Consider the following 26,688-nt stretch of genomic DNA (forward strand, 5'->3'; position numbering starts at 1 on the left):
ATGATTTTTGCGGAAGAACTTTGTAGCCGGAGCTACTTACTCCGCAGTGGTACGACCCGTCCGACATGATGCCGGTGAATTGCGATATGAAAAACATACCAACGCCACTATGTTTAGATGCTTTCTAAACTGCTGTTTTCTTACCACTGTCATTTTTATTGAGTGTTTATTTTGTTATTGAGTGGAAAGCGTGCAGCATTTACATATCTGAACGTCGCTCTGAGCAGCGTGGAGGACATCGGGATCATCAATAACAGTATATCGCTGCAAAGGTATTTCCAACTTCTTTTTACTTCTAAGCAAAGATCAAAAAATTCTACATCTACAGTAGCCCCTTTCATACAGATACACATATAAAGGGTTATATTTGCACTTTTGATCTGTGGTGTTTTAGGAAGACAACATTTACAGATAACAACATCTTTTAATGCTGTTTGAAAACATAAAAAGCACATTTGCTGATTCTCTTATATAGCGTTGGTCTACAATACATAAAAATGTTGTTAATAAGACAAGATGTCCAGAGGAATGTTCGGTCATGTAGAGGGTTCAGCAAGCTAGCTGTTATTAACAGTAGCCTGAATTTCTATTGGATGTTCCATGTCCCATACTGGTGTTTGTGTTGCCCTGTTATTACACGACAACTGAATCTTATGCACACAGATGATTCAATCTGTCCTGTACTCAAACTGCGGGTCGGCATGTCCCGAGCTGCTCCTCTAGTCAGTCTGTGAGTCTGTGTCCTCAGGTTTGGGTCTGGCCAGGTTCGAGCGCACCCGTGCCTGGTCTACAGAATCTAACAGGTTCTTGGCATCCATGGCCAAACCGTGGGCCGCTGTCAGCATCTGTTTCTTGCACTCTTCCTTCAGAGAGGTGATGGCGTTCTGCTGGGCCAGACGCATCTTGCTGATGAGCTCAGCCAAGTCCTTATTCAACAACTTCTGAGTGCCTTCGATCTGAGAGCAGAGACAAAGAAATGTTGAGTTCACCTTTGTGCTCTTAAAGTCTAATCTGTATTGGAGAAGGTTAAACTCACTTTTAGCAACAGTTAGAGAGGAAAATGCAAAAATGTATTTTTATACTTTATATTGTTAGTGTCATGAAATCAGGTCTGATACCTCTGTTCTACAGGAAACATGCAGAGTTGGTAGTATATCATCCACACTGTTGATCAGATTTCTTAATGAGAGTCCGACAGTCTGCAAATGAACAGACAAAAACGTTAAAATAAGAGTATGTAAATCCACATAGTATAAACCTCAGGTCAAAAATGTAATCAGTTTTAAATCTAGGCTGCATATTTGAAAGTCATTTACATAAATGAAACGGTAGGAATTATGTAGTAATAAATTGAATGCCTTTTAAATTCACAATAACCAGGTTTAAATATTCATCAATAAATCCAGTTTGTTTCAATCTCATACATTTTGACTAACTGAATATTGCTTGTTCCTCATCTAGCCATATTTTAACCATGTTCATACGTTTTAACTGAATAAATACATTTTCAGTTAATTTTCACAACTAAAAGATTTATGATGATTTGAATAAATGCATTTTAAAAATGTGATTATTTGAATAAAATAAAATAGATGCAAATAGTTATTAAAAACTATGCCATTAAATCTTTTATGTATAACTGACAACTATGCATCACATTAAAGGATTAGTTCACTTTTAAAGTGAAAATTCTGTCATCATATACTCACCCTCAAGTTGTTTCAAACCTGTATGAATTTCTTTCCTCTGCTGAACACAAAGGAAGATATTTAGAAGAATGTCAGTAACCAGACAGTTTTTGGTTCCCATTGACTTCCATAATAGGAAAAAAATATACTATGGAAGTCAATGGGAACCAAAAACTGTCTGGTTACTGACATTCTTCTAAATATCTTCCTTTGTGTTCAGCAGAGGAAAGAAATTCATACAGGTTTGAAACAACTTGAGGGTGAGTATATGATGACAGAATTTTCACTTTAAAAGTGAACTAATCCTTTAAGTTCATGAGTTTGTTAAAACTGTGAAATCCAAATGGATAGAAATTGTATATGCAGTTCGATTACATTCATTTTAAATTTAGGCCTAAATATTTTTTTTCCACTGTATGAATTAAATATAAACTGATTCTTATTAGATAGATATAACGTACAAAATTCCTTCAGTCTGGAGCAGTGAGTGATTTTCTCTTTGTCTTTTGTTGTTTTAACACTAATGACACAGACGGCACAAGGTATATTAGGCTGTCAGTCAGTGTGAGTAATGCATCTAGTTCTTTTTTAAACTCTTTTTCACATTATGCACATCTTGTTCTTTATTTTCTCATTCATGCATTTCTTTATCACTCTAATAAGTGGCAATACATTTTAGTACTTAAATAGAAACATCTCTATATCGACACTTTATATTGTCACTTTGATATATCCTTATCCCGCCCAGGCCTAATCTCACCTTGACAGAAGAGATGTATTCAGTAGATGGCAGTGTGTTGATGTCATTTTTCAGCTGCACCACCACTTTCACCACGTCCATGACACACTGGTACACATTATCCTCGGAGCGGTCCAGCTCTGCTGTAGGTGTAGGCTGAAAGACAGATGACAGACAGAAGACACATTAAACGGAATAATTGACACTACCATTGTACTGGGTCAATCATTTACACATTAAACAAATACAACATGCATACTGTACATGAGTGTAAACAAGTCTTTACTTGCACTACAGTTCTGGGTGGTTTTGAAGGAGGATGATGCAGTTCAGCTTTAAGTGGATACAGAAAACAGTCAGTATAGGAGCTAACAAGTTAATCTGGCACAATAATTATATTAATTTTCTCCTCAAATATAAATACATGTGATATAATTTACAATAGATTGACATCCGTATTTTGACTTTTTACTAGAATGCAGAGGACTTACCATAACTAAGTGGTGGTTCAGGTGCCTGGTAATTAATACAAAAATAATTATGGGGTTGTCAAATTTTACACTCAGGTGTTAGTCATTTTTTTACATAGTACATCAGATCTATGTACTCGAATGAAAATATAATTGATAAAACATGTGATATGGGTTTAAAAATTAAAGAACATACCTCAGGAATTTTTGTGCCCTCGTGAACCATTGGGTCCTTAGAAAGAGCAGCAAGCATGCAATGTGTGTTATAACAAATATTAAAGACAGACCTATATTACATAAGAGATTGGTAAAAAGGTGTTCCTCCTCACCAGAAGCTTCTCCTCCTTCTTTAACCATTTGGTGTCCTCCTCCATCTGCTCTTTCTGCATCTTCATAGTATCCTGCATGCGGTCCTTCTCCACCTGCCATAGTCTCTGGGCATCTTCCATACTGGATGGACCGAAGCTGAACTCGCCCTCCTACCCCGTATACACACACACACACACACACACACACACAAACCCATATAGCTACAATTATTTTTATATTTTATTTATTTTATTATTATATCATTTCATATTTTTAAAAATTAAAAATTAAAAAAACAAATACAATTAAATGGAAATACATTTAAAATAGACATCATGGCTTAATTTTACCACAAGACTGAGGCGACGGGGCGAGGCCTTGGGAACGGACAGGATGTTGGTTGAGTCCACAGGTGACTGGTAATCACACGGGCTGGCCAGGTCTGGTGAACTGGCACATAAAGCCTCATTAAGCTAGTGAAAATAAGAGCAGAATATATTAAATAAATATAAAATTAAATTTACAATAATTATTATGTACAATATTTATTAAATATTATAGTAATTCATAATATACAGTATATATATATATATATATATATATATATATATATTCAATAAAATATTCATTTATTCTACATTTACAACAATTCAGGGCTTAGTGTTTTAAACTTAAAACTATACATTTCCTATATATGACATTTAAACAAAGAGCACACTACCTGGAGATGTAGGCCGACTCCAAGGGTATTTCCGAAGCGGCTAGTATTGACTCTGGAAGGCTGGAGGTGTAAACAAAATACACTGACTGTCAAGAGGAATGTGCTGCTGTAACTGAGTGTAAGGACAAACAAAAAGCCAATGAAAGCTGACAGCTACCTTTGGTGGAGGTTCATTAATGTTAAACTTGGGCTCCAGGAACCGGGTGTTACGGGCTTTGTCTCTCTCTCTCTCCACCTCCGCCTCCTTCTCCATTTGGTGGACATCACTGTTAAAAAAAGAGTGCGTTAGTTACAATGAATGTAAACACAAAAAGAAAAAGAAAAAAGCTAGATATAGATATTATATAAATAACAGTGATTTTTGTTGGGCAGAAACCTGATGTTGCAGGCTAGTTCAGTGAATGTGGGTCTCTCGCGGGGGTCGTAGCTCCAGCAGCGGGTCATGAGTGAGTACAGGGCAGGAGGGCACTGTTCAGGTTTGGGCAGCCTGTTGCCCTGTTCCAGCTGGTTAATCACATCACGATTGTCAAGCCAGTGGAACGGCTGTTTACCTCGGTTCGTGATCTCCCACACGCACACAGCTGGACGGGAGCAACACGAGAGAATAAAATGGGCATGAGGAGGAATCACATTTTACTCTTCTCAGAAGAAATTAATACTTATATTCCGCAAATATGCATTAAACTGATACAAAGGAACATTAAAGACATTTAATTCAGAAAAAATGTCAGCTCCTCCTTTCTGAAAAAGTGAGGCCAAAGCTTGAGTAACTTGGGATCATCTGTTCACCTTCCCAGTACTGATGATGGTGCATCTGCACTCTTATGTGAAGCCATCCATCAGAGAGACTGAATGAAAGCTCATGATTCACAGAACATGGCAGCTGAGGTCCACAAACAGAGGGGTCTCTGTCTCTCTAGTCATGTGTTATTTACCCCATGTGTCAGTGAGGGGCTTCAGGAATAAAATAAAATCTGTTGACGTCTCAAGCTATCAGTTGATCGAAGACTAATATAAATACAGTACAGAAAAATAATTACAGAGAAGTTTTATTCCAATATGATTATTTAGTAATTGTACCAGGAAATTAGTTTAAAATGAAAAATTGGAAATGGAAAATGGAAGTCAGTTATTGTATGGTAATTTGTCTAAATTAAGTCTGATAGTGGGCCTGGGGCACTGAATAATGTTTTCAAATAGAGGATGGTTAAGCATGCCAAAACAGAAAATTGGATTCATAAAAAAGAATGATGTTCCCTCCGACAACTTTACGATGACTAATCAAGATAGAGGCAATTATAGAAATATTTGTTTCTAAACTGGCAATACACAAGCGATTGTCTATCTATATTACTGTAACAGTTTCATCGGTTGGTACACTGGCCTTGTGTTCAAATCTGATGATTTTCTTCTATTCACTCACCAAACATCCACACGTCACTGGCCGCGGTGAAGCGTCTGAAGTTAATGGATTCAGGAGCCATCCATTTGATCGGTAAACGAGTAACAGATGCTGCAGACATAATGCAAGGTAATGAGAAATTTCCAATGCCTGCTAAACAAAATATAAACATCAACACAGCTTAGAATATTTTCGAAGATTTATATAACGTGGCACTAGCGGAGTTTAGATGCAGTTTCGACAGGGAATGAAACGATGAATCATGCAATGATTACAAAAATCACAACTTTTGTGAGTGTGTAAAACAGCTGAAGTAACCTTTGTAATATTCTTCATCCTCTATGTATCTGGATAGGCCAAAGTCACCCAGCTTCACACACTCAGGAGTGGCAACAAGCACATTTCGTACGGCTATGTCCCTGTCAACCAGATGACAAAAACAAACACCAACAATAATGAAAATTTAAGATTAATGCATAGATTTCAGAATGTCTTGTTTCTTTTTCTTTAATGACAGTAGCACTCGAGCTACATGCACTTCACAAGTTTGTGTAAAACCTGATGATCACATTATCCAGCATTTATTGAGATTAACTAAAATGCATCTTGAGCTTCAATGGAATCAAGAACATCTGACCATCCGTACAGAGTTGTATAGACATAGTCACAAATCTACTTATTTGATTAGTGACTTAAAATAATACAGATTTTTTTTTTTTTTTACATCACAATATCCCATTACTTAAAAACTTTGTTTACTTCCAAGTATGGACCCACTGTATGTATATAAACAATTTTGTGATTTCCCAGAATGCTCTGTGTATTAAAAATGTAAACGCATTACTACAGTACATGCACTAACAGCTAAAAGTTTAGGGTCAGTAAAATTTTAATTTATTTATTTCAAATAAATGCTGTTCTTCTGATATTTCTACTCATCAACATGTTTACACGGTTTCCCAAAAAAATATAAAACAGCACAATTGTGTCCAACATTGATAATAATAATTAAAAAAAAATCTTGCACACAAATTCAGCATTTTAGAATGATTTATGAAGGATCATGTGACAAGACTGAAAATTCAGCTTTCTCAGGAATTATTTGCATTTATGTAGTGAATTTAAACCAGATATTTTAAATTGTAATACTATTCCACAATATTGTTGTTATATTACTGAATTTTTGATCAAATAAATGCAGCCATGGTGAACAAAGTAAATTAAAAATACTGAAATGAATATCACACCGGTGGACCATGTTCATTCCCTGCAGGTAAACAAGCGCTTTGCAGATCTGTAGACTGAAGAGAACCAGAGTCACGCTGGTCAAACTCTGCTGGTTTTTTGTCAAGTACTTCCCCAGCTGTAAGCACAAAAGAAAGTATTTTAGAAAAGGATTAGTGTGACAATTTCCTCTTTATTGAAGTGGAGCATAACACATTACACATACAGTCTTTCTACTGCCCTGAAAGGCATTTTTCAGGTCCTATGATGGTTTCTAAAGCATTTAGTTACTGTATTAAATCACGACCATGTTTGCTTACCACTACTTGACTTCTCAAAAGCCAGTCATTCTGTACTTGACAAGAATCAATCATGTTGATTCACATAATACTGAACTTCCTGTGAGTTTGTAAACAGTTTATGACAGTTTTACAGAGCCTGTAAATGTTAATAGAGCCATATCTATGGCATTCACTTAATTGAGTTTGCTACATCAATCACAGCCTTTCTGGCAAATGGAATTACACTATGGATTGAAAGGGAATTTTATTGATTTAATTTAAAAGTTACGTAAACCCCTCTATCTCATATAATATATTACCACCCTTGCCAAAATAATCCCTCATAGTGACAACATTATTGGCCCTGCAATTTTCCAAAAGACGTGTTTTGACATATAATAAAAATAAGAGTGATATCATCCAGCATCAGAGCTGTTGCTTACCTCTCCGTGCTGACACAGCTCCATGACGATCCATACCGGGTCTTCCTCAATGACACCAATCAGCCGCACTATGTGTGGATGGTCAAGATTCTTCATGATAACTAGATAGGTGGGACGTTATAATGCAAAAAAGAATACAGTTACTTATTATTATTATTTAACATTTTATAATATCTTTATTGTTTATTTTTGCTTGATTTAAAATGTCTATCATCAGTGAATTAACTAACATGATTATGATTTTTTTAATTGAATAATTCGAATTTTCAATAATTGTCATGGTGGACCCATAATATGAAAATCCATCATTAAAACCATTATATATAACTTCAATATCTCTTGTGTGAAAACTATTTATTATATTATTTTATTTCTACCAGTTAAAATATATCAGCCAAGTTTGACAAGTAGAAACATGTATATTCATTATTTAAAAAAAAATTACTTTGACTTTTTCACTTTGAAAATTAGGCTTCCTCTTATATCACATAACAAAATTCTTCAAATAATAATAAAAATACAGATCAAAACAAAAACATTGTTTTAAAAACTTATTTTAAATAATTTTAAGTAATTTTGAGGCCCCCTTGGAAGTTTGTTAAAGGCCCCTAGTAGGCCCTGGCCCCTGGATGAGAACAACTGGTGTAGAACAAAAATGCAAGGAAATAAAGTAAAAGCAAGGTAAATATCACTTTTTTTCCTCTTGTGCATCATTTCTAATCAAGCTGAAATGTTATACAATTATGCAAAAATATGTATTAATTGTATGTAAGATAAAATGCTAACTATGATATTAGCCTTAGCAAGACAAAGGAGTCTGATATTTTATTCCAAAAATATTTAAAATGCTATTTCCACCAGAGAATGTTATTAAACAATGTAACATATGAGATATGCTTGAAAAGGTTGACAGTTGTGACAGACAATGACAGAATTCTCTGGTGATTGATATGTAGATACACAAGTTAAATATTTATTGTCTAAAAGTCCACAGGTCCAAAAGTGCCCACAGTTGAAGAAACACCCATTGACATTTACATTCACATACCTGCTTCACCCACAAACTTCTCTCTGACGTCAGGTGCACACTCCTTACAGGTCTTCACCGCAACACTGGTCTTCTCCCCAGTCTAACCACGACAATTATTGAAAATTAAAAAAAAAAAAAAATCATTTTAGTTTATTCACTGATGATAAGGATGTAAAATGTAAAAAGGATGCTAAATGTAAAAGGAAAAATCCAGATTTGACCCCAAAAAAAAAAAAAAAATTTAGTATTTGTTTCATCATAACACAAAAGTGTCTGGAAGTGCTTGCCTTTTTATGGTAAACTCCTTCATGAACCTCCCCAAAGAACCCTTCGCCCAGCATTCGTTTCAGGATAATATCTTTCCTGTACAGACCAACCTTTGCTATTGCGAAACACGTGAAAAACAATGAGAGGACTTGAACATCAATGCAGTACAAACAAGAATGATTTTACAGTGATACAAAAAACAATTCCCTTACATACCAGGTGGTGGCGGCTTTTCATCTGCGATTTCACAGTATATATCAGAGTCTGAAACATGGAGTAGATGTTATTCACATTGTCAAGAAGATGTTAGAATAATACAGTAAATATAAAGCTGGGTTCCTGAATGGGAGGGTCTGATACTCACTGCTGTATCTGAAAGTTTCTTTCTGCTCCCTAACAGCGGGGAAGAGTGAACAGCATTGAAGAATATGAATAATGAATAAAGTCTCTAAAAAATGTGCAACGTTTAATCAGCAGGCCCAGATCCATTTCACTTATTGCAAATGATTCCATATGAGATCACTTTAGAGTTATAGTAATTAATATTCATTCTGTGGAGAACAAAACAGAGATAGAGGAATGTTGATGTACTCACCCTGAGGGAATTTCAGGAAGAGAGTTGCGCAACTGCACACCTAAGATAGCAAAGATTAATCTCAGTTAACAACACAGAGAAATATGGCAATACCCAAACCCACATTAATCACAAAAGTCATGATTCAAAACGCACAACGTTCAGAAGAACGCTGCCCTAAACTTTATTCTCAGATCAACTGCAAAACTATTAGTCATTTATCTCTTTGGTAAATGCCTCTGAAACTAGCTAACACAAACTCTTTTAACTGACACTTTGCCAGATGACTATTGACATTTGCAGACATACATTAATTGGGACTTACCTTGAGATTTACTTTTATTTGGTCCAGCTATCAAAGATGAGTCTGTGTGGTTAAGCAACCGACAGTAGCCATCGATCAGTTCAGCCATGTTCTCCGCAATGGCCAGAGACGCCACGCTGACAGAGAGAGGCTGTGAATGGAAAAAATGTCACGGCTAGATTAGTACATGAGTGGCATTGTGCATACAACGTTTAACAACCTAATACTGAGCATAGTGAGCATTCTTACCTGTTTGGCACCATCGATATCAATAAGTAACAATGTTCTGCCATCAATTTGTGCGTTATACTTGATACTTCGGATCTGTTTAAATTCAGCAAGGCAGACAGCCTGGGGAGAGTAAAAGAGAATGAACTTTAAACAACATTTGGACACTGACAACTACGAAAGTTTATTTCACCACAAAATATTAATATTAAAAAGGTAATTGCGTTTTTTTTTATCTCACAATTCTGACTTTCTTTTCTTCCAATTGCAAGTTTATATATCACAATGTTGACTTTTTGCAGAATACTGACTTTTAAGTTATACATCTTGCAATTCATAATTTCTTCTCAGAATTCTTAGTGTACATCTTGCAATTCTGACTTTTTTACTCCTAATTCTGCATGTGCATGTGATCAGGTCAGGTGTCAAAAAAGTTGCAATTGCAATTCTGCGATAGTTTACTTCATATAACTAGCAATTGCGGGATATAAACATGCCAATCAGATTTTTTTTTAAAGTCAGAATTAAGATAAAAACTCAATATTGTGATGAAAAAAGGTCAGAATTGCAAGATAAAAACTCACAATTAACTTTATAAAAAATATTTTTTTATTGCGTGGCAGGATTAATCTTCCATAGACAACTGTCCTGACACTGAAAATAAACTGATCGTAATTAAAATAAAGACTTTTCCAAGTATGAAGTTGCTCACCGTGGAGTCTGATTTGGTGCGTTGACGAATGCCTTTGAGACCAATGACTAAATCCACTGCTAAACTCCAGCCTTGCTGTGTAGATTAAGAAGGACTTAAATCGGAAGTACATAAATCGGAGTTCAGTTTCTAACATGGCCACAATTCTTTGCATAATCCCCAACATTTTTTAACACCAAAGTTGGGGAACTTGTGGAAACTTACCACTAGCTCACAAGGGAATATTTCCTCGTCAAAGTTGAAGAATTCTCCATAGGTCTCGAAGAACTTGATCATACACTCGTCCTCTTTTAGTGTAGCATACTGCTGAAACGTCTGCTGGATGAGCTTCCGAAGTTGCTTAGGCTGTTAAAACCAAAATTTTACAGATTAGATGTAGAATTTCAGTGTTAAGCATCTCTTAAACTGCCACTTTTTCTTTTATTTTCTTTTTTCTTTTTAAATGAGTTTAAATGTCTTATCGGTATAAGTTTTTGCAATTGGTATTATAGGTTGTGCCGAACAGCTGGTTAAGGATAAATTATTACTAGTACTATTTAACACAGGCAACATTAACTTGGGAAATGGCCATCCAATCAACTATTGTCACCTCTTGAAAAGCAGAAAACAAATCTAACCTTCATTCTGTCAATAAGTCCCTTAGGAAAGAACAGGTCCAGACCAACATCTTTTCTAAATAAAAAAAGCCACGATATTAGCAAACAAAATCACTTTTTTTTTTAAATGAAAACAAATGACAAATATAAACTTACTCTAGCAAGTCAAAATTGGTCTTTTTCTCTAGACCTTTGGCATTCATGTCTTTATAAAATCTCCTGAAAGACAGAACAAACCACATATGTCATTCAATGCTCTGACATTACCTCTCCCAATTCAACAAAAAACAATTCTCAGTTGTTGCTCATGAAGTCCAGCAGTTACACTCGATAACTGACAAACAGAGTCTGCTGTTGTTTACCTGATCTCTAAACAGCCCAGCTGAAGTGCCATGCCGTCGCTAACTTTGCTAGCATGATGCTGCATGTAGTCGCAGCGCACCTGCCGCAAGAGAAACAGTATTTTCATGGACTGAGCAACAAAAGGTGACAACATACAAGTTACAACCACAGAGACGAAGCAAATCTGGAGATGTTTGCTGACCTGTTGATAGAAATACAACAGGAAGGTTCTGTCTTCTTTTAACCTCTTCATGAAATCAACAGGAATGTAGTGAATTCTAAGGTCATATCTGAAACAAAACACACATTTATATGCAAGATTAAAATAGCAGCCAGTTTATTGGTGATGTGAGTGGGAGTGTTGACCAGCGTCATTGTCCCGAGTCCCGACTCCCTCACCTCCACTCTGCCTCAGCATGATGGCTCTCGTAGCGTGTCTCAACCTCTCCTACAGTCAGGTCTGGGTGAAGCCAGTGGAGCTCCTCAGATTTGAGGTGTTTGAGCCTCAGCCCAAAGCAGCCTGCGTTCTGCACATTTGGACCCAAACGCCCACTGATCAGAATAGACTGGATGATAGTCTGATGGACAAGCAAATTACAAAGTGTTTAGACAATGTATTCCAACATTTGGGATAGTGTTACTAGAAATACTATGAATTGGTTTTGCCAATCATATACACTGCCGTTCAAAAGTTTAGGATCAGTAAAAAAAAAAAATATATATATATTTCATTCAGCAAGGATGATTCAAGTGACAGTAACGACATTTATAATGTAACAAAATATTTATTTTCTATTTAGAAACTTTTTTCAAAAACATAAAAAAACGTACCAACCCCAAACTTTTGACCAGCAGTGTATGTTTACCTTGATCTGCCATGAGCTGTCACATTTGACCAGTTTGAAGTTTTTGCTGAGGTTGTTGCTGCTACTAAAGCACACTTTGATAATCTTCACAGGGCCGCCATCTCCAACAGGACCCAAGTCAGGGCTTTTGATGCCCCCATCCCAGTCCTGTGCGGGTACCTTCCAGGAAAGGGTGCTTGCATCACTCGCCATCTCCAAGTTACGTCCTCAAAGATATTCACACACCATTACACGATCATCTCATCTGGTAGTAAGGCCAGTTTGGAAAAACAAGAACATTGTTTATAGTTAGATGAATCATTTGTGGCATGTGCTAAGGCTTTAACAATTAATGACATTGTATAGAATACTTTTATATCACTTTTACCATTTTACAGCAGGAATTGTAATTACAGTAGGATGTTTCATTTAGAGAATTGCTAAAGATTACATTTAACTGTGTTATTAAATTATTAGTGTTTTTAAAGATGAAATTTAAGTAACCATTGGATGATGAGGCACTTCTGTGTCCACAACAAAATTATGGAAAATGTAATCTACATGTAAAAATAAGGGAAAATAGCATGCACAATTAAATATACAATATCAACAAATACCGGTCAATATATATATATATATATTATTTTTTTAATCAGCTGATAATAACTGATATATGGTAGGCTAGCCATATACTCTGCATTGTTATTAGACAACCTGAAAAAAACATATTCAAAATGGATGTTATATGTCCACATCCTTCAAAATCCATTAGACCAAAGTTTAGGCTACACTGTGTTTGCTCACACTGGTTGTGTTTCTGTGCTCAAATAATCACATCTCTCTGTCCCCACACCATGTGATTGTATTTTCTGGAATACAGAGCAGGTACAATATTGATGATTGATTTGTTCTGAGATTATCAGAGGGTGTTTGACCAAATCTAAAGGCACAGCAAAAGTCTAGTTTATAGGAGGTTTATAAATGTATATGTTTGTATGTATGTAAGCATGCGTATCCATTTGTGTTTTCTCTTTTAGGGCCTGTGTTGCTGTTTTGTTTGCCTGAGGCAATGAATTCCTAGAAGTAAGGCTACCTTTTTTCTTTTTTTTTTTTACTCGCTCAAGCACGACTGCCAAGTAACGCCTGCCTGTGTTTGTGCACAAGTAACTGAAACAGCCCTATGAATGACAAAACCTTTATGTGCTCTGTTTCTTTAAGTGTGAGATTAATTATAATCCTTTGTAGTTACTGTTGCAAAATTAGTCATAAATGGCTAAATAAAAGTACCAGCTTTAGTTGGTTTCAGTTAAGCCTTTATTTTAAGTGACTAGTGTTGCATTAGTAAAGTGTACATTGTTTTTAAAGTCTGTTTAGTTGAAAAAAGAATAAAACATTAGTGTAGCAACCAGAACGACTTGACTAGTTGTTCTGAAATAGTTAATCTAACACAGATAACAAGTATGTGGTATTTGACCTTTGGGGGCTGTAGTTTTTACAAGCTTATGCTAGCTCAGAGCAACAGAGCACACACACACACACACACACACACACACACACACACACACACACACACACACACACACACACACACACACACACACACACACACATATAAACAGAACAAGCACAAGGGAGGAGTTCTACGTGCAAACAGCATTTTCAAATACCTGGATAAAGTATTTCAACGTTAAGTTCTAAAACAATAAAGATAATACAGTTAGTTTGTTTTATGTCTAACTTTTTTTTCAATTACACTTTTATAAGACACTGAATTATATCTAAGCTCTATGTTTTTGTTTATATAGTGAATCACATGCACTGACTGAGAGCAGACAGCAAGAACGAATGAATAAATAAATAAATAATGTATAGGCTAAATGATACATTTCGCTACACACTCTTGTGTGTGTGTGTGTGTGTGTGTGTGTGTGTGTGTGTGTGTGTGTGTGTGTGTGTGTGTGTGTGTGTGTGTGTGTGTGTGTGTGTGTGTGTGTGTGTGTGTGTGTGTGTGTGTGTGTGTGTGTGTGTGTGTGTGGTTTCCTAAATCCTCCTCACCCAAAACAGGTCAAAAACTGAAGTACTGACTTGCTGTAAACGCCTATCAAATGGTGAATACTTAGTTAAGAAACTGACAACTATAAAACCCTTCTAAAGACGAAATAAACACTAAGTTGAGGCAGATCGCACTATTATTAAATCCTAGATTGCAGCAGGTTGCGTGGTCAGAAGAATGCATGCTCTATGAAGACACTGGAATGCGCGTGCACGTAACCGTACCTGCGCAGACTTGCCCTCCCAAAACACCACACATAGCCTACATATGCATGTAAAAGAGTTGTAATGTAAAATTGTGTATTTGAATTAATAGCATGTCCATATATTACAACACTTTGGAATCTATTGCACGTTTTGTTATTTTAATGAGTGTCTTTTAGGCAACTATTAAATTAACAACTTGACCTGACAGTAGGCTACATGAAAACAACAGCTGGGATGTTTTACTCATCGCCGTTGTAGCAGTATTAATTAAAGTTGCTCACTACTAACCTTGCAAAGTTGTGCTTTTGTTTTGTTGTTCTCCTTCTTATTATTTCCTTTAAGATCCCCAGTCAAAGTCCAGCTCTCAGAGTCAGGTAGATATGAGACTGTTCAAGCCACTCCCTTCGCTTGAGAGCACTTCCTAGCAGTGTCGGTGAGACTGAGCAAATGGTCTCCGCTAATAACACGTTCTTACATTGTAATATGCACACATTTGATTTGAAACGCCATCCAGTTGGCAAAAGTCACAATATGTTTTAACTGATATTTTATGAGCAATGATGGGAATAATCAGGAATAATAAAAAATAATCAATTAAGCATTTCTGAGAAAACCTTTTATTTTTCATAAAATAGGCCTACATTGACGTTGTTTTACATAAGACACGACTGACACCTAGTGGCCAAGTATAGGAACCACTAGGCTACTTTAGACAAAAAAGTATCTGCCCTGAACAATAACTGCTTGTGTTTACATTGAAAATCCATTAAACTAACCATTAGTGACATTTTAATTTTATATAAAACAATTCTGATAACACACATTTAAGCCCTCATGTGTCTTGGTCAAGTGTTTGGTCAAGACAATTGTTTGTGTAGGCCTAAACACTGTATCGAGTGTTCGTTTATGTCAAGTTATGCTTAGTCAAGTCTTTGTTTTGTATTTGTACTTTAGCTTTGGTTTGTCGTTAACATGTTGTTGTTTTTTCATAACAATTAGATTGAAATCTAAAATTAAAATGAAGATTTAAATCTAGGTGATAGTGAACAGCACAGCAGCTATATAGCCTTATTAATACTAAAATGCCACTGCCATGATCCCCTGTTGAAGACCCCTGCCTGCTCTATAACTGCTCAGCCAATCAGATTATGGCACCGGAACTAACTTTTATGTGTTATATGTTAGTTTATTACTGTAATATCTGTGCACCAGAAATACACCACAAAAGTTCTACAACACATGTGTTCAAATTTGTCATTGAACCATAAATTGTCTGCCTCAGTAGATGGCAGTATATTCACAGCAACACTGGGGGGGGGGAAACATCCCTTCATCCTCTGTAATGAAAAACAAAGTTACCATCCGCCATTGCACAACAGCTGAACATAATTCTTTGTGCAGTGTCTAGCAGTGTAAATGACAATACGGTTGATTTCCTGGTCACAGACACTGCATGGACCTTAAACTTATTTCTGACAGCTTGACCCCTTCAGGATGAATGAGCCATGCGTGATGGACTTGTGCAGAATCCAGTGCTGTGGCAGATGGAAGTCACACTGATCAGATGTTAATAAAAAAGACTGTTTAATGTGCAGAAGAATCACAGTACAGACACGCACCAACCAGAGCAGACTCATTTTACAGAGCTTCCCTTACAAAAAAAAAAAGAAGTATACTTTTACAGTAAGTGTACTTTAGTAAAGTTAAAGTATATTTTTTAAGATATGTAGTAGGATATATAAGCTACTAGGCTAATATCAATGTACTAGATATACTTGTGTTTCAATACTACCGTACTTGGATTCATTTTAAGAATAAGTGCAACAGTAGTAGCCTACACAAAGTTTATAGCCAAGTTTTTCTGTTGCACTGCAACTATACTAGCCTACTTGTGTTATTGTCACGGATCCACTGGAGGCGAGTTGCAGAACCCAAGGGCAGTTTATTTACATCCAAACGTGATCAATATACAAAACAAAGACTTGACTAAGCATAACTTGACAAACGAACCATACAGTGTTTACAAAGACAGCACTCGACCAAGACACATGGCACACATGAGGGCTTAAATACACAAACTACTAATGACAAGACAAGACAATCAAAAAACAATAAATCAATGAGTAGGCCCAGAGCCGTTGAGTAGGCCTATACATGACAACAGACACATGATGAGGGGAGCACATGGCAGGATCACGTGATTATGACATGGCACAAACAAGGGAAGCACACAGAAAACAGGAACATGAATTAGCTACAAAAGGACATGAAACATGAACAAAACCGTGACAAATAGGTACACTGATAGTTACTAGTATATAGGCCTACTTAGCATATTTTTTAGTTAATGAAAATACACTTTGAAGTATACTCTGCAGTATACTAGTAGTTTTATACTCCAAGTAGGCTGTAAGTTATCTTTAAGCGAACATAACATCATGCTTATAGTTTAATATTTATAAATATTTTTTGCTCCTATTTAGGTATTATTATTTTTTTAGCCTACTTGAAATCTACCTTTAACTCTTTACATTAAAAAATCATGCATCATGATTTATCAGCATGATAGCTTATTGCATCCTTTTTATCAACACTTGAATGTGGGTAAGTTCCATAAAAAAAGCAACATTTTAAACAAAAAGCTGAGAGCATCACATTTTTGTAAAAGACTAACTTTGGAAAGATTAAGATTATGTTGAGTCCATCAACAACCCCAAAGCTTCACAGTCGTTAACCCTTCCTGGGTCGACATTTAATTCGGTAACGTTATGCAGTTTTGAATTTATATAGTGTTTAGGCCTAATGTTTGAAGATTGTGTTATTTTACATTTGCGTAAGCAATCTTCTCTCACTTCAATTTGTTGTTTCTGCATCTTCTTCGCCTATATTTTTGGATCAGGAGATTATTTACTCTCTTTCAGAAGATGTGTAATAGCGCCCCCTACCGTATAACAGTGAAAACACGAATAGCCTGAAGATTCAGCGGAGAAAGAGTAAAGTAGATTTACTTCACACTACCTGTGGACTAGCCTATACAAAACTACTTTTCTATCAGTAAAGTCAAGTATACTTAAGTGCGATTTTAAGTAGGCCTATGTTTCTGAGAAGTAGCCTACATAAAAAGTATAGACTGAAAGTATAGCACACTTGAATAAACGTATTTTTCGTAAGGGTTAGGCTACTACTTCAGTTAGGTTAGATTTACCATTTCTACATTGTAAATTAACAATATTTTGTCCAGCTATTTTAAAGGGGTGGTAAAATAGCATTTTCACAAGATGTAAAATAAATCTCTGATGTCCCCAGTGTGTGTGTGTGTGTGTGTGTGTGTGTGTGTGTGTGTGTGTGTGTGTGTGTGTGTGTGTGTGTGTGTATGTGTGTGTGTGTGTGTGTGTGTGAAGTTTTAGCACAAAATAACCCACAAAATATTTTTATATAGCATGTTAAAGCTGTCACTTTTTGCTGTTCACTTTTTGAGTGAACACGCACCGTTTTGTGCCTGGCCCTTTAAATGCAAATGAGCTGCTACAGAGGGCGGGGTTTCAAGAGCTCTTGTGTGTTAGCAGCTGCGATTACCTCACGCAGACACACTAAAATGACAGAAACTGTTCTGCCTTTAAAGTCGGCATGAAATCAAAATTGACCCTATTTACTTTGTTAGCGGATATTACTAGTCTTGTGGTGAACAATTAATCCGTGCAAGTTAATACACGGAAAAAAATTGTTTGCCGAAGTTATCTTTAATCAAAGTCTGAAAAGTTACTTCCGGGTCTGGAATGGTTCTTTTTTCTGATGACGTAGGCATGAGAACTTGGGTTGTTTAAACGCTTAGCCACTCCCCTCAAACCGTTACTCTGCTATGGGCGAGAGATGGAGAGGAGGAGCGCTGAAGTAAAACCCTGCCCTCTGTTCAATATTCCCTTTCACTCGGAAATGCGTCACAACACTTGAGAAAAGTCGTTTGCAACTTCCGGTTCACGCGGACTTTAATGTTAAAACGGAGTCAGACAAAGATGGAGAGACTCAAGAAGAAGTGACAACGTAGAATGCAACAGGACGTCTCTGAATGGTTAGTTGATGAATTTATGTTGCTGATGTGGAGTTAACTCTCTTCAATTAGCATATTCTGTCATGGTAATCTATAAATCGCTTGTATAGGAACTGTTGTGAGATGCACACAGAGTGACTTTCTATTGCATGTGAAAAGATGGATGCTAAAGTTTGAGCTGACTCACAAATGTACTCTTATACAACAACTTTGGACTGTGTGTTCCCGGTGGTGGGGTTTATGTACATTTTAGGGTTGCTGATGTCACCAGCCGTTTGTTGTAGTCCTTTTCTTTAAAAGCAAATATCTTCCTTTGCTTTGAACTTTGAGCGTTGTAACTTTGCAGATGTTGTTCTTGCTCAAACAGCAACATTACACACTAACTAAAATTAGAAAAGTGAAATACTTACTTACTTTACAACCCCTTTACGAGTTTTAAAAGTCAATTCCATTCTTGGATCTTTAATGTCTGTCTAACTATATAATGACTGAAATTAGAGCTGTTCCTGCATCAGAGGTTGAGCATTGGCGGCCTGTTCTGAAGTAACTCAACCAAGCACAATTCCAACTGTGAAGCTTTAATGGGACACGTTTAAATGCTCATTATATTGATGGTCACACCTATTGCTCTTTTCGCTGTCATTCTGTCTCCACATTGACATAAACGGGTCAAGCAGTCATTTTACACAGTGCATACGCTCTTTCTCATGGTGGTACACGGTAAAAAAAATTACATGCATTCTTTATCATTTTATTCATAGAAGTATTTCTCCAATTTACTAGTTAAATGACAATGAACATAAGGAATGTTGTTCTAAACGTCAATACACTCCGTTTTTCAAATTCAAATCCTCCCATGTTAATCTCGGTTAATCTACTAACTCTCCTGACTGCTTTGTCGAACAAAAATGGCGGATTCGGCGAATGGCTGGTTATGATTGGTCAGATCGCATGTCAATCAAACTCCATGCAAAGGGTCAATTGATGTAACAATGAGAGGTAGGCTAATAATTTGCTGAAATAAGATCACACTATCTAATCTAGAACTTGTATGTAACTTGATAACTGTATTCCAGTCACATAAGGGTTCAGTCATATGTTGCCATCTACAAATTTTTAAGTCAATTTTGGGATATCACATAAAAAAGCTCTGGATGGAAAGGCCAAGATCGCATAAATTCAAAAAAAATGTGCACAAAAAAACCTGTGCGCTCAATTGAGGCGGCTAATGTATACAATAAGAAGTCATGCGCATAAATTGGGAACACATTACCTTGATGTGCAACAACAAACTCACGTGACTGCCTTAACAGAGGAAGTGATTGGATAACTGGATTCATCAGGGGTTGGTTGTTACATATTTAATGAACTGTTACAACTATCCCCACTTAGCATAGCTAACGTTTATTAAGGTTGGCATAGTGGAAAGCATAACATTTAACTAAACAGCTTAGGTTATGTGAATCAAACAATTGTAAACAATACAATAGGCAAAAATAATCTTGATACAAATTTTTACTTAAAACATATATTTTTTTAAGTCATAAAATCTACAATGTTTCTGACACATTCTCCTCAAAAAGGTGATGGGAGTGTATCATATTGATGACATCACCACAGCTCTTTTCTGATTTGTCAAACTGACTGTTCAGACTGATCTTTTGAGTCTATCCCATTATATACTAATTTAAGTAGGCTATAATATATAAAAAAAAAAAATGATGTAGAGCTACATTGTTGCCTAAATGCAAACCGTTTTGGAACTCGATTTATAACAATATTGATTGGAAAGAGGTCGAGTTTACCCAGTAAATACTGTCTAACCAATAAAGCTAAAGAAGTTACATATAAGGTTATTCATTTGATTTACCCAGTGAGACAAGTATATAGTCTCAAGATTTTCACAATCAACAAATTTGCAAATTTGGCCAGGATGCCGGGGTTACACTCCTACTCTTTCGAAAGACGTCCTGGGATTTTTTGTGACCACAGAGAGTCAGGACCTCGGTTTAACGTCTCATCCGATGGACGACGATATTTGTATGTTGTTATTGTTCTGTTATGCAATAAAAATATTTTTAAATGACAGTACAACACTCCCCGGTCTCCCCTCCGTAAAATTAATGGATAATGTCCTGGCAGAAAATTATATTATATTATTGATTTTTTTAAAGACCAAGCCTGAATTGATTTCACTATAAACTTCTAACAGAATTGGATTGTAACAAATTACTGTTAAATATTGTAAAATCCTACCATTTGTTTTTACAGTTTAATGTTTCTCATTAGGATCAGGATGATGACAATGCATTACAGTATGTGTAAGTCCTTGTACTGATCCGCAAGCAAATATAGCGAGCTCTTCCTGAACCGGCTCATTTTAATTAGAGTCAGGTATCTCATGTCTACACATCCTTGCTCATTGAAACATGTGGGAGGATATCACACCTGTGGCTCATGACACCCCAATTACTGCTTTGTTGCTTTTCAGAGTACAGGCCGGCTATTACTGCTGCTTCCCATTGTACCACTGAGGGCAAAGTGGGCTGTGCTGGGTCTCCTTTGTCATAATTAAATTAGACTTCATTACAGTGACATCGAGCTTGTGCGCAAACACACACGTGTACTTAAATGTCAAGCAATGGATTAATGAGAGCTATACAATCACATCTGCCATCTGTTTTTGTATAAACCTCTCTAAAAGGCTATATGTTTACACGGAAACGATCTGAAGAGAAAATGCAAAAGTGCCGTTGCGTTATCACTTTTTATTCTGCGGGGGGGGGGGGGGGGGGGGGGAAAGTGTGTGAAATGCACTCCAGGCGGCAAGGTGGCAATGTGAAGCATTGCCACAGAACAACACTAGTCCGCGCGCCTGCGTACAACCTTCCTTCTACTTCTCTCCCTAGTAGCGTGAAATCAAAACACAACATGGCGAAGCGAACAGCAAAAGCTGACAATTTTGTCTGGACAGATGAGGAGGTGGAGTTATTGCTCCAAACAACCTTAAATTACAAAGGCACAACAGGGTGTGGACTGGGAGTCCTGCAAGTCAAAATATTTAGCATATATATAGCAGACTTTTGCGTTTTTACCCTTTAGGCCGTGTGTCCACCAAAGCAGTTTACGCGGCTGGCCTGTTTTTTCAATTGTTTTCAATGGAAGCGCCGCTTTTTTAAAATGCCATGAGCGTAACGAGGCACTGAGCATCTTTTTCACGCTGAAGCGCTGAGCGTTCGGCGTTTTTTACAGGTCGTCGAGAGTTGAAGAATGTTCACAAAATTACTGAATTTTTTTTTCAAATAAATGCAGCCTTCCTGAGCATAAGAGACATCTTTCCAAAAACAGTTCTGGGTTTCTCTTTAAACTCAAATTGTTGCTGTACCTCATTAATTTGCCTCAAATTCCAGCACATGGTCATCACATTGTCACATTACACCTCACACAAACAAAATGAAAACCGCTGCTTGACAGTTTATGCATTTTGCCATAAGTGTAGTGAAGAGGGCAAACCTGTCATGGTAAAAAGAGGTGTTGACATGTCCCTGTCATTACAGATGCCTATGGACAGACAGTTCACACTGAAAAAGCACAGTTGATGTAGCACATCAAGCCACATTAATGTCAGCAGAAATGAGACACAAGGTGAAGTCCCTTTTCTCTGTTGTTCATGGCTGATTATGTGTGTTACTGTTCTGCACATTTAAACTAATTCTGGAGATGGTGCACAGGGACACAACTACACAGCGCAACAGCTAGTGGGAGATCGGAAAAGACCGAAAAAAACAGAGAGAGATTGATAGATTGCGATACTTTTGTTGAAAGTGTTTTATATGCATAAAGTATTTAAACGAAAGAAAGAGACATGCCCTTACTTGAAAAATGTAGCAAGGCATGCAAGTAAGCCCTAAGTCATTTTCACAAAGACAAAGACTAAACAAACATTTGGCATACCTTACCAAGCCAATTCCTAAATATAAAACGTTTTATTTCTCAATGTCCTGGTGGCTTTCTGGACGGATTAGACAGTAGTGGGACTTCTGGGACAGGAGACTGTAGAGGGAATATGGCTGAGAGACTCAGTGACTCCCGTCACAGTCATGCCTTGAGACACGCACACATGCACAGGGGACCCGAAACGCACTGATGTGTATCAGATTTGAATTCCCCTCCCTCCAATACACAAGGGCCCAAGTGTGTGTGTGTGTGTGTGTGTGTGTGTGTGTCTGGAGGCGTACTTCACAAAAGTGTACTTCTATGAATTTCTCTCCTAAGGCTGTATAGCTGTGAGAGCATGTGACTTTTTTTCACAGAGAATATGTTTCTTGTCTAACACAAGCTAAACAAACAATGTTTCTATGTTGTTGTTTTTTCATAATTCTTGGCAGATTTGTACATTTAATTGAGATTATTCACCCAGGATGTTATAAAAATGGTCTACATAATAATGTTATACTGCACCTGATCATTATCACAGTTCTTTAACGACTTTACAAAGCAATAAGTTCACTGTTTAAACCATATGTATAATATTGTGCTATGCATAGTTTAGTCTATAAGTACACTGTAATTTACAACAATCAGGGCTGCTTTTTATTTAAATTGCCTCTGCTGTTCAACCAGCTTCACACCTTCAAATCACACTAGCATTCTTCAGAAAAAAGGGGCAGTCATTCAATTTCACTTTTGTTATTGAAACAAGGTGCCGTTTTGCATAATAAGATTGATACTACATCCCAATGGTATTATCACAGATTCACAAGAAACTGTTGCCCGGTTAAGACACCATGTCTTTGTCATGTCCATGTCCGCATCAAATTAAATCTACAAAAGTGATTTGTATATTCATAAAAAAAGTAAAGTGTCTACTTTCATCTTTCAAATAACTTCTGTGAAAATAAAATATGAGTGAAATAATGTTCCATATTCATTTGGTAGGCTGTGACATCAAAAGGCACCCTGAAGATCTTGTTTATTGCCCTTTTCATGGTGTGGTAGTAGGCTACAAAACACATGTCCTTCAAATGGCAAAAAAAAAAAAAAAAACCTTTTATTGTTAGATATTTAAAAAACAAGTAAATGTGAATAATAGTGATCAACTTTACTAGTCAAGCTCACTGTTTGATATAGGTGGCCAGCTGATAGCCTGAAATATAAGCAAGAGTAGAAGTTTCGTCATTCAGGGTAATGTTTTTGTCATTCGGTGTCATCCATTACATTAAATGACAGTATCACTGTATAGATAACAATTTTAGCATCTTATTTATATTACAGTTAAATGAGGAATGTTTAGCACCGACAAATATGTTAACCAATAAATATTAGATGCACTGATCGATCATATATCGGCCAACAATCGGTATCGGCCGATAAAAGCAATTATTTTCACTATCGGCCATCAGCAACTCACACTGTGTGTGGAGAAACTAAACATTCCCTAAACCAAACATTATTTGTAGCGCGCCTCTCACCCAATAATCGCAAATAGTTATGTGCATTGTTACTTCTAATAAGAAACAAAGTGTCATCTTTCAAATTCTGTCCTTTATCACGAAATTCAAACAATAAATGGCGTTTTGACATTCTTAAAGCAGGGCTATGCAGTTTTGGGAATTTCTTCACTGTCCAACATTACACACTAACTAAAGATAGAAAAGTCAAATCATAATCAACCATCCCTTTAATCATTTGTTTTTCCATGTCATATTTTTATGGTTGTGTTAAAGGTACAATATGTAAGAATTTTGTAATAAAATATCTCAAAATCACTTGCACAGTGTGATATATTTCCTGAAGTTGTGTACTTACAATATCCCAAAAGCCTCCAAATATTTTTTTATTTCAGAGAAATTCCAATTTTAAATAATGGCCCGTCCCGGAAAAAAATGTTGCCTGTCAATGACGCAATATCCGCGCTATCCTCAGTTTCCGCTCGTACTGCCATAGCCATGACGTAACCATGGCAACAGACGTGGACAACTGCGTAGTGCGTAATGTTTAGTGGCACGCTGTTCTTGTTTCGTTCAAACATTATGGACCATGGCAAGCAGACTTTGGGACAAAAAAAGGAAAACTAAAATGAGGCTCAATATCGGCGTGGCGTTTTCGAGGTGCCGAGAGCTCCACATCTGTGACAAACTTGGACTTGACAGAGCTTCACGAGTCACGACTTGACAGCGGCACCGCTCTTGAACATTCTTTATTAGACAGATGAGCAAATGTACATAAAACAAGTTAATGTTATAGCTCAACATGATGAAATGTTAGAACATGATCTGTATGTTATTCAAATGCTGTTTAGTATGATAGTGTTAGACCAAGCGCTGCGTTAACTCACAAGTTTAATTCGTCAAATAAACTGACCTGTGTGAGTAGTAATTCAGCACTTGCGTAGTTCAGTAGAATCCGCAGGACTCGCGTGTGATATCTCTCTATAATTAGCAATCGCTAATTGCTAATAAAAAATGAATGTTTTCACTCATCCATTAACATTATTAGATCCATCAGCTTGACAGCAAGTCCCATCATTCAGCTTGTCACTGTGTCATGACTTGACTTGTCATAAACCTACGCCTTTGTTATTGTAAGAGGTTACAAAAAGGTTTTCCCCAAGCGGCGAAAAAAATTACATATTGTAGCTTTAACTACCCGTGATCTCCAGTGATTTTCTGTGTTGGATTATTATTTTAAAGACTGTTTTCTATGAGTTCCTCGTTTTCGTGCACTTACTACTGCAACCAACAGTGACAGTTTTAAATATGCCTTAGTTTTATTCGGTATATTGTAAACCCTTTTCGTGTTTGACCCTGCCTCAGGTTTGTTCACTAGCCTAATTGTTTTGTGCCCCTTTCTATGTATTGTATTGCACATTTTTGTGTATCATTTGTGTATGTTGTTTATACACAAATGGCAAACCTCTGAAACGGCAGCTTTATTTGATGATAATAAATGATGAATTGGAATTGCTTGATAAAGATGACAGCATGTCTGTTCATATTCATCTCTTTCATTTCTTGTTACATTGACGGTCATACCGCCATAACAACACCATGCAATTACGCAAGGTAATTACATCAAGCTTGGACAAGTTTCACACAATGACTTTTTGTCTACCTCTTTTGTGCCATTTTCTTTCTTTTCTGTATTATTAAACCAAAGGTGTTTTTAATTAAAGCCTGAACCCCCTCAAAGGAAATCAAAATCAAAAGTTTGAGTTGGCTTTTAGTTGATTTATAAATACTTTACTTAATTTATGTAAAGTATTTTTTAATTGAGCTTCAAACATTTCAGTATAACCTCAAACAATCACACTTTTTTTTTGTGATGGTAAATGGACGAGAGCAGAAATCGTGTTCACCTGAGGAGGTAATCGTGGCAACAGAAGCTTAAGCGTTCAGAAAATTGACGAAAGAAACATTGTTAGGGTGCGGTCGCATTTTTTAAATTTTCCCTGATGAAATCCAGTCATGATAATAGGAATCCCAGCAAGTACTTTCCCACACGGGTTTAAGCAAATTTGCCACATTGGCCAAAAAAGTTGCTTAGTTTGAAAGGGATATTTTTGTGTGAGCTGTGCTTTATACGTTGACAATGGACCTTTTTTTTTACCTACACATTTTCACCCAAACTTTGTTAATGTGACTGCAAAATCGTATGGTTGTTGACATTTGACTAACAAAAAATCCTTTAAAATGTTAACCCCCTCGATTTATTGTACTATATGCTAAAAACCCAAAGCTGTTTCACCCCTGGTCTTATTTTGTCTATTATTTCTCTCTGTAGTCTCTCTTAATGTCCCCATCCTCGTTTTTTTCTTCTTCAGCTCTTCTTTCACTGCAGAGCCCGAAGTCAGCGGGGAAGTATTTGGAGCAAACCCAAAAGCTTAGGCAAACTGAGTCCTCCTGATTCTCTCTATTCACTAAAACTTACAGTACTTTCTCTTATTCTGCTCTCTCCACTGTTCCATTCATTCAAAACACAGTTGGGGTCTCCAAGTGATCTCAGCAATGGTCCCTGACCTTCCCAGCCTTCTGTTTGCTCACTCAGGGGAAAATGAACGGGCAAAACTGAATGATTACTTAGACGACTGCTTACTGACTCCCCCATTGCAATTAAATAACATTGAAGTTTAAGGTGAATTGACATCTTTAAAAATTAAGGAGGCAACAATATTGATCTTCTACTGTCCAGTATGGGGGGCTGGGGG

The 26,688-nt window shown here is 36.6% G+C and overlaps 1 protein-coding gene across 2 annotated transcripts; it reads right to left on the reverse strand.

Annotated features, from left to right (window-relative positions):
* Positions 1–269: 269 nt before the first annotated feature.
* Positions 270–14,866, reverse strand: ptk2bb (protein tyrosine kinase 2 beta, b). 2 transcript variants are annotated; one of them, XM_079583868.1, is made up of 31 exons: positions 14,723–14,866; positions 12,197–12,440; positions 11,730–11,908; positions 11,533–11,620; positions 11,351–11,430; positions 11,145–11,207; positions 11,010–11,064; positions 10,597–10,737; positions 10,393–10,467; positions 9,702–9,803; positions 9,474–9,603; positions 9,170–9,209; positions 8,939–8,967; positions 8,791–8,838; positions 8,595–8,689; positions 8,326–8,407; positions 7,278–7,378; positions 6,577–6,692; positions 5,648–5,748; positions 5,351–5,440; positions 4,304–4,508; positions 4,085–4,193; positions 3,928–3,987; positions 3,557–3,679; positions 3,227–3,376; positions 3,094–3,129; positions 2,919–2,943; positions 2,714–2,760; positions 2,449–2,583; positions 1,119–1,199; positions 270–956 (listed from the first exon to the last, which is right to left on the reverse strand). In XM_079583868.1, exons 2-31 carry the CDS (start codon positions 12,386–12,388, stop codon positions 720–722), a joined length of 3,015 nt encoding a protein of 1,004 aa, XP_079439994.1. In that variant the 5' UTR covers positions 12,389–12,440; positions 14,723–14,866; the 3' UTR covers positions 270–719. The 2 variants fall into 2 exon arrangements, with proteins under 2 accessions (XP_079439994.1, XP_079439995.1); XM_079583869.1 differs by lacking the exon at positions 3,094–3,129 and having other exon boundaries at positions 273–956.
* Between the last annotated feature and the right edge of the window lie 11,822 nt (positions 14,867–26,688).

This window comes from Phoxinus phoxinus (genome assembly GCF_949152265.1).
Source record: "Phoxinus phoxinus genome assembly, chromosome: 16".
NCBI lineage: Eukaryota > Metazoa > Chordata > Actinopteri > Cypriniformes > Leuciscidae > Phoxinus > Phoxinus phoxinus.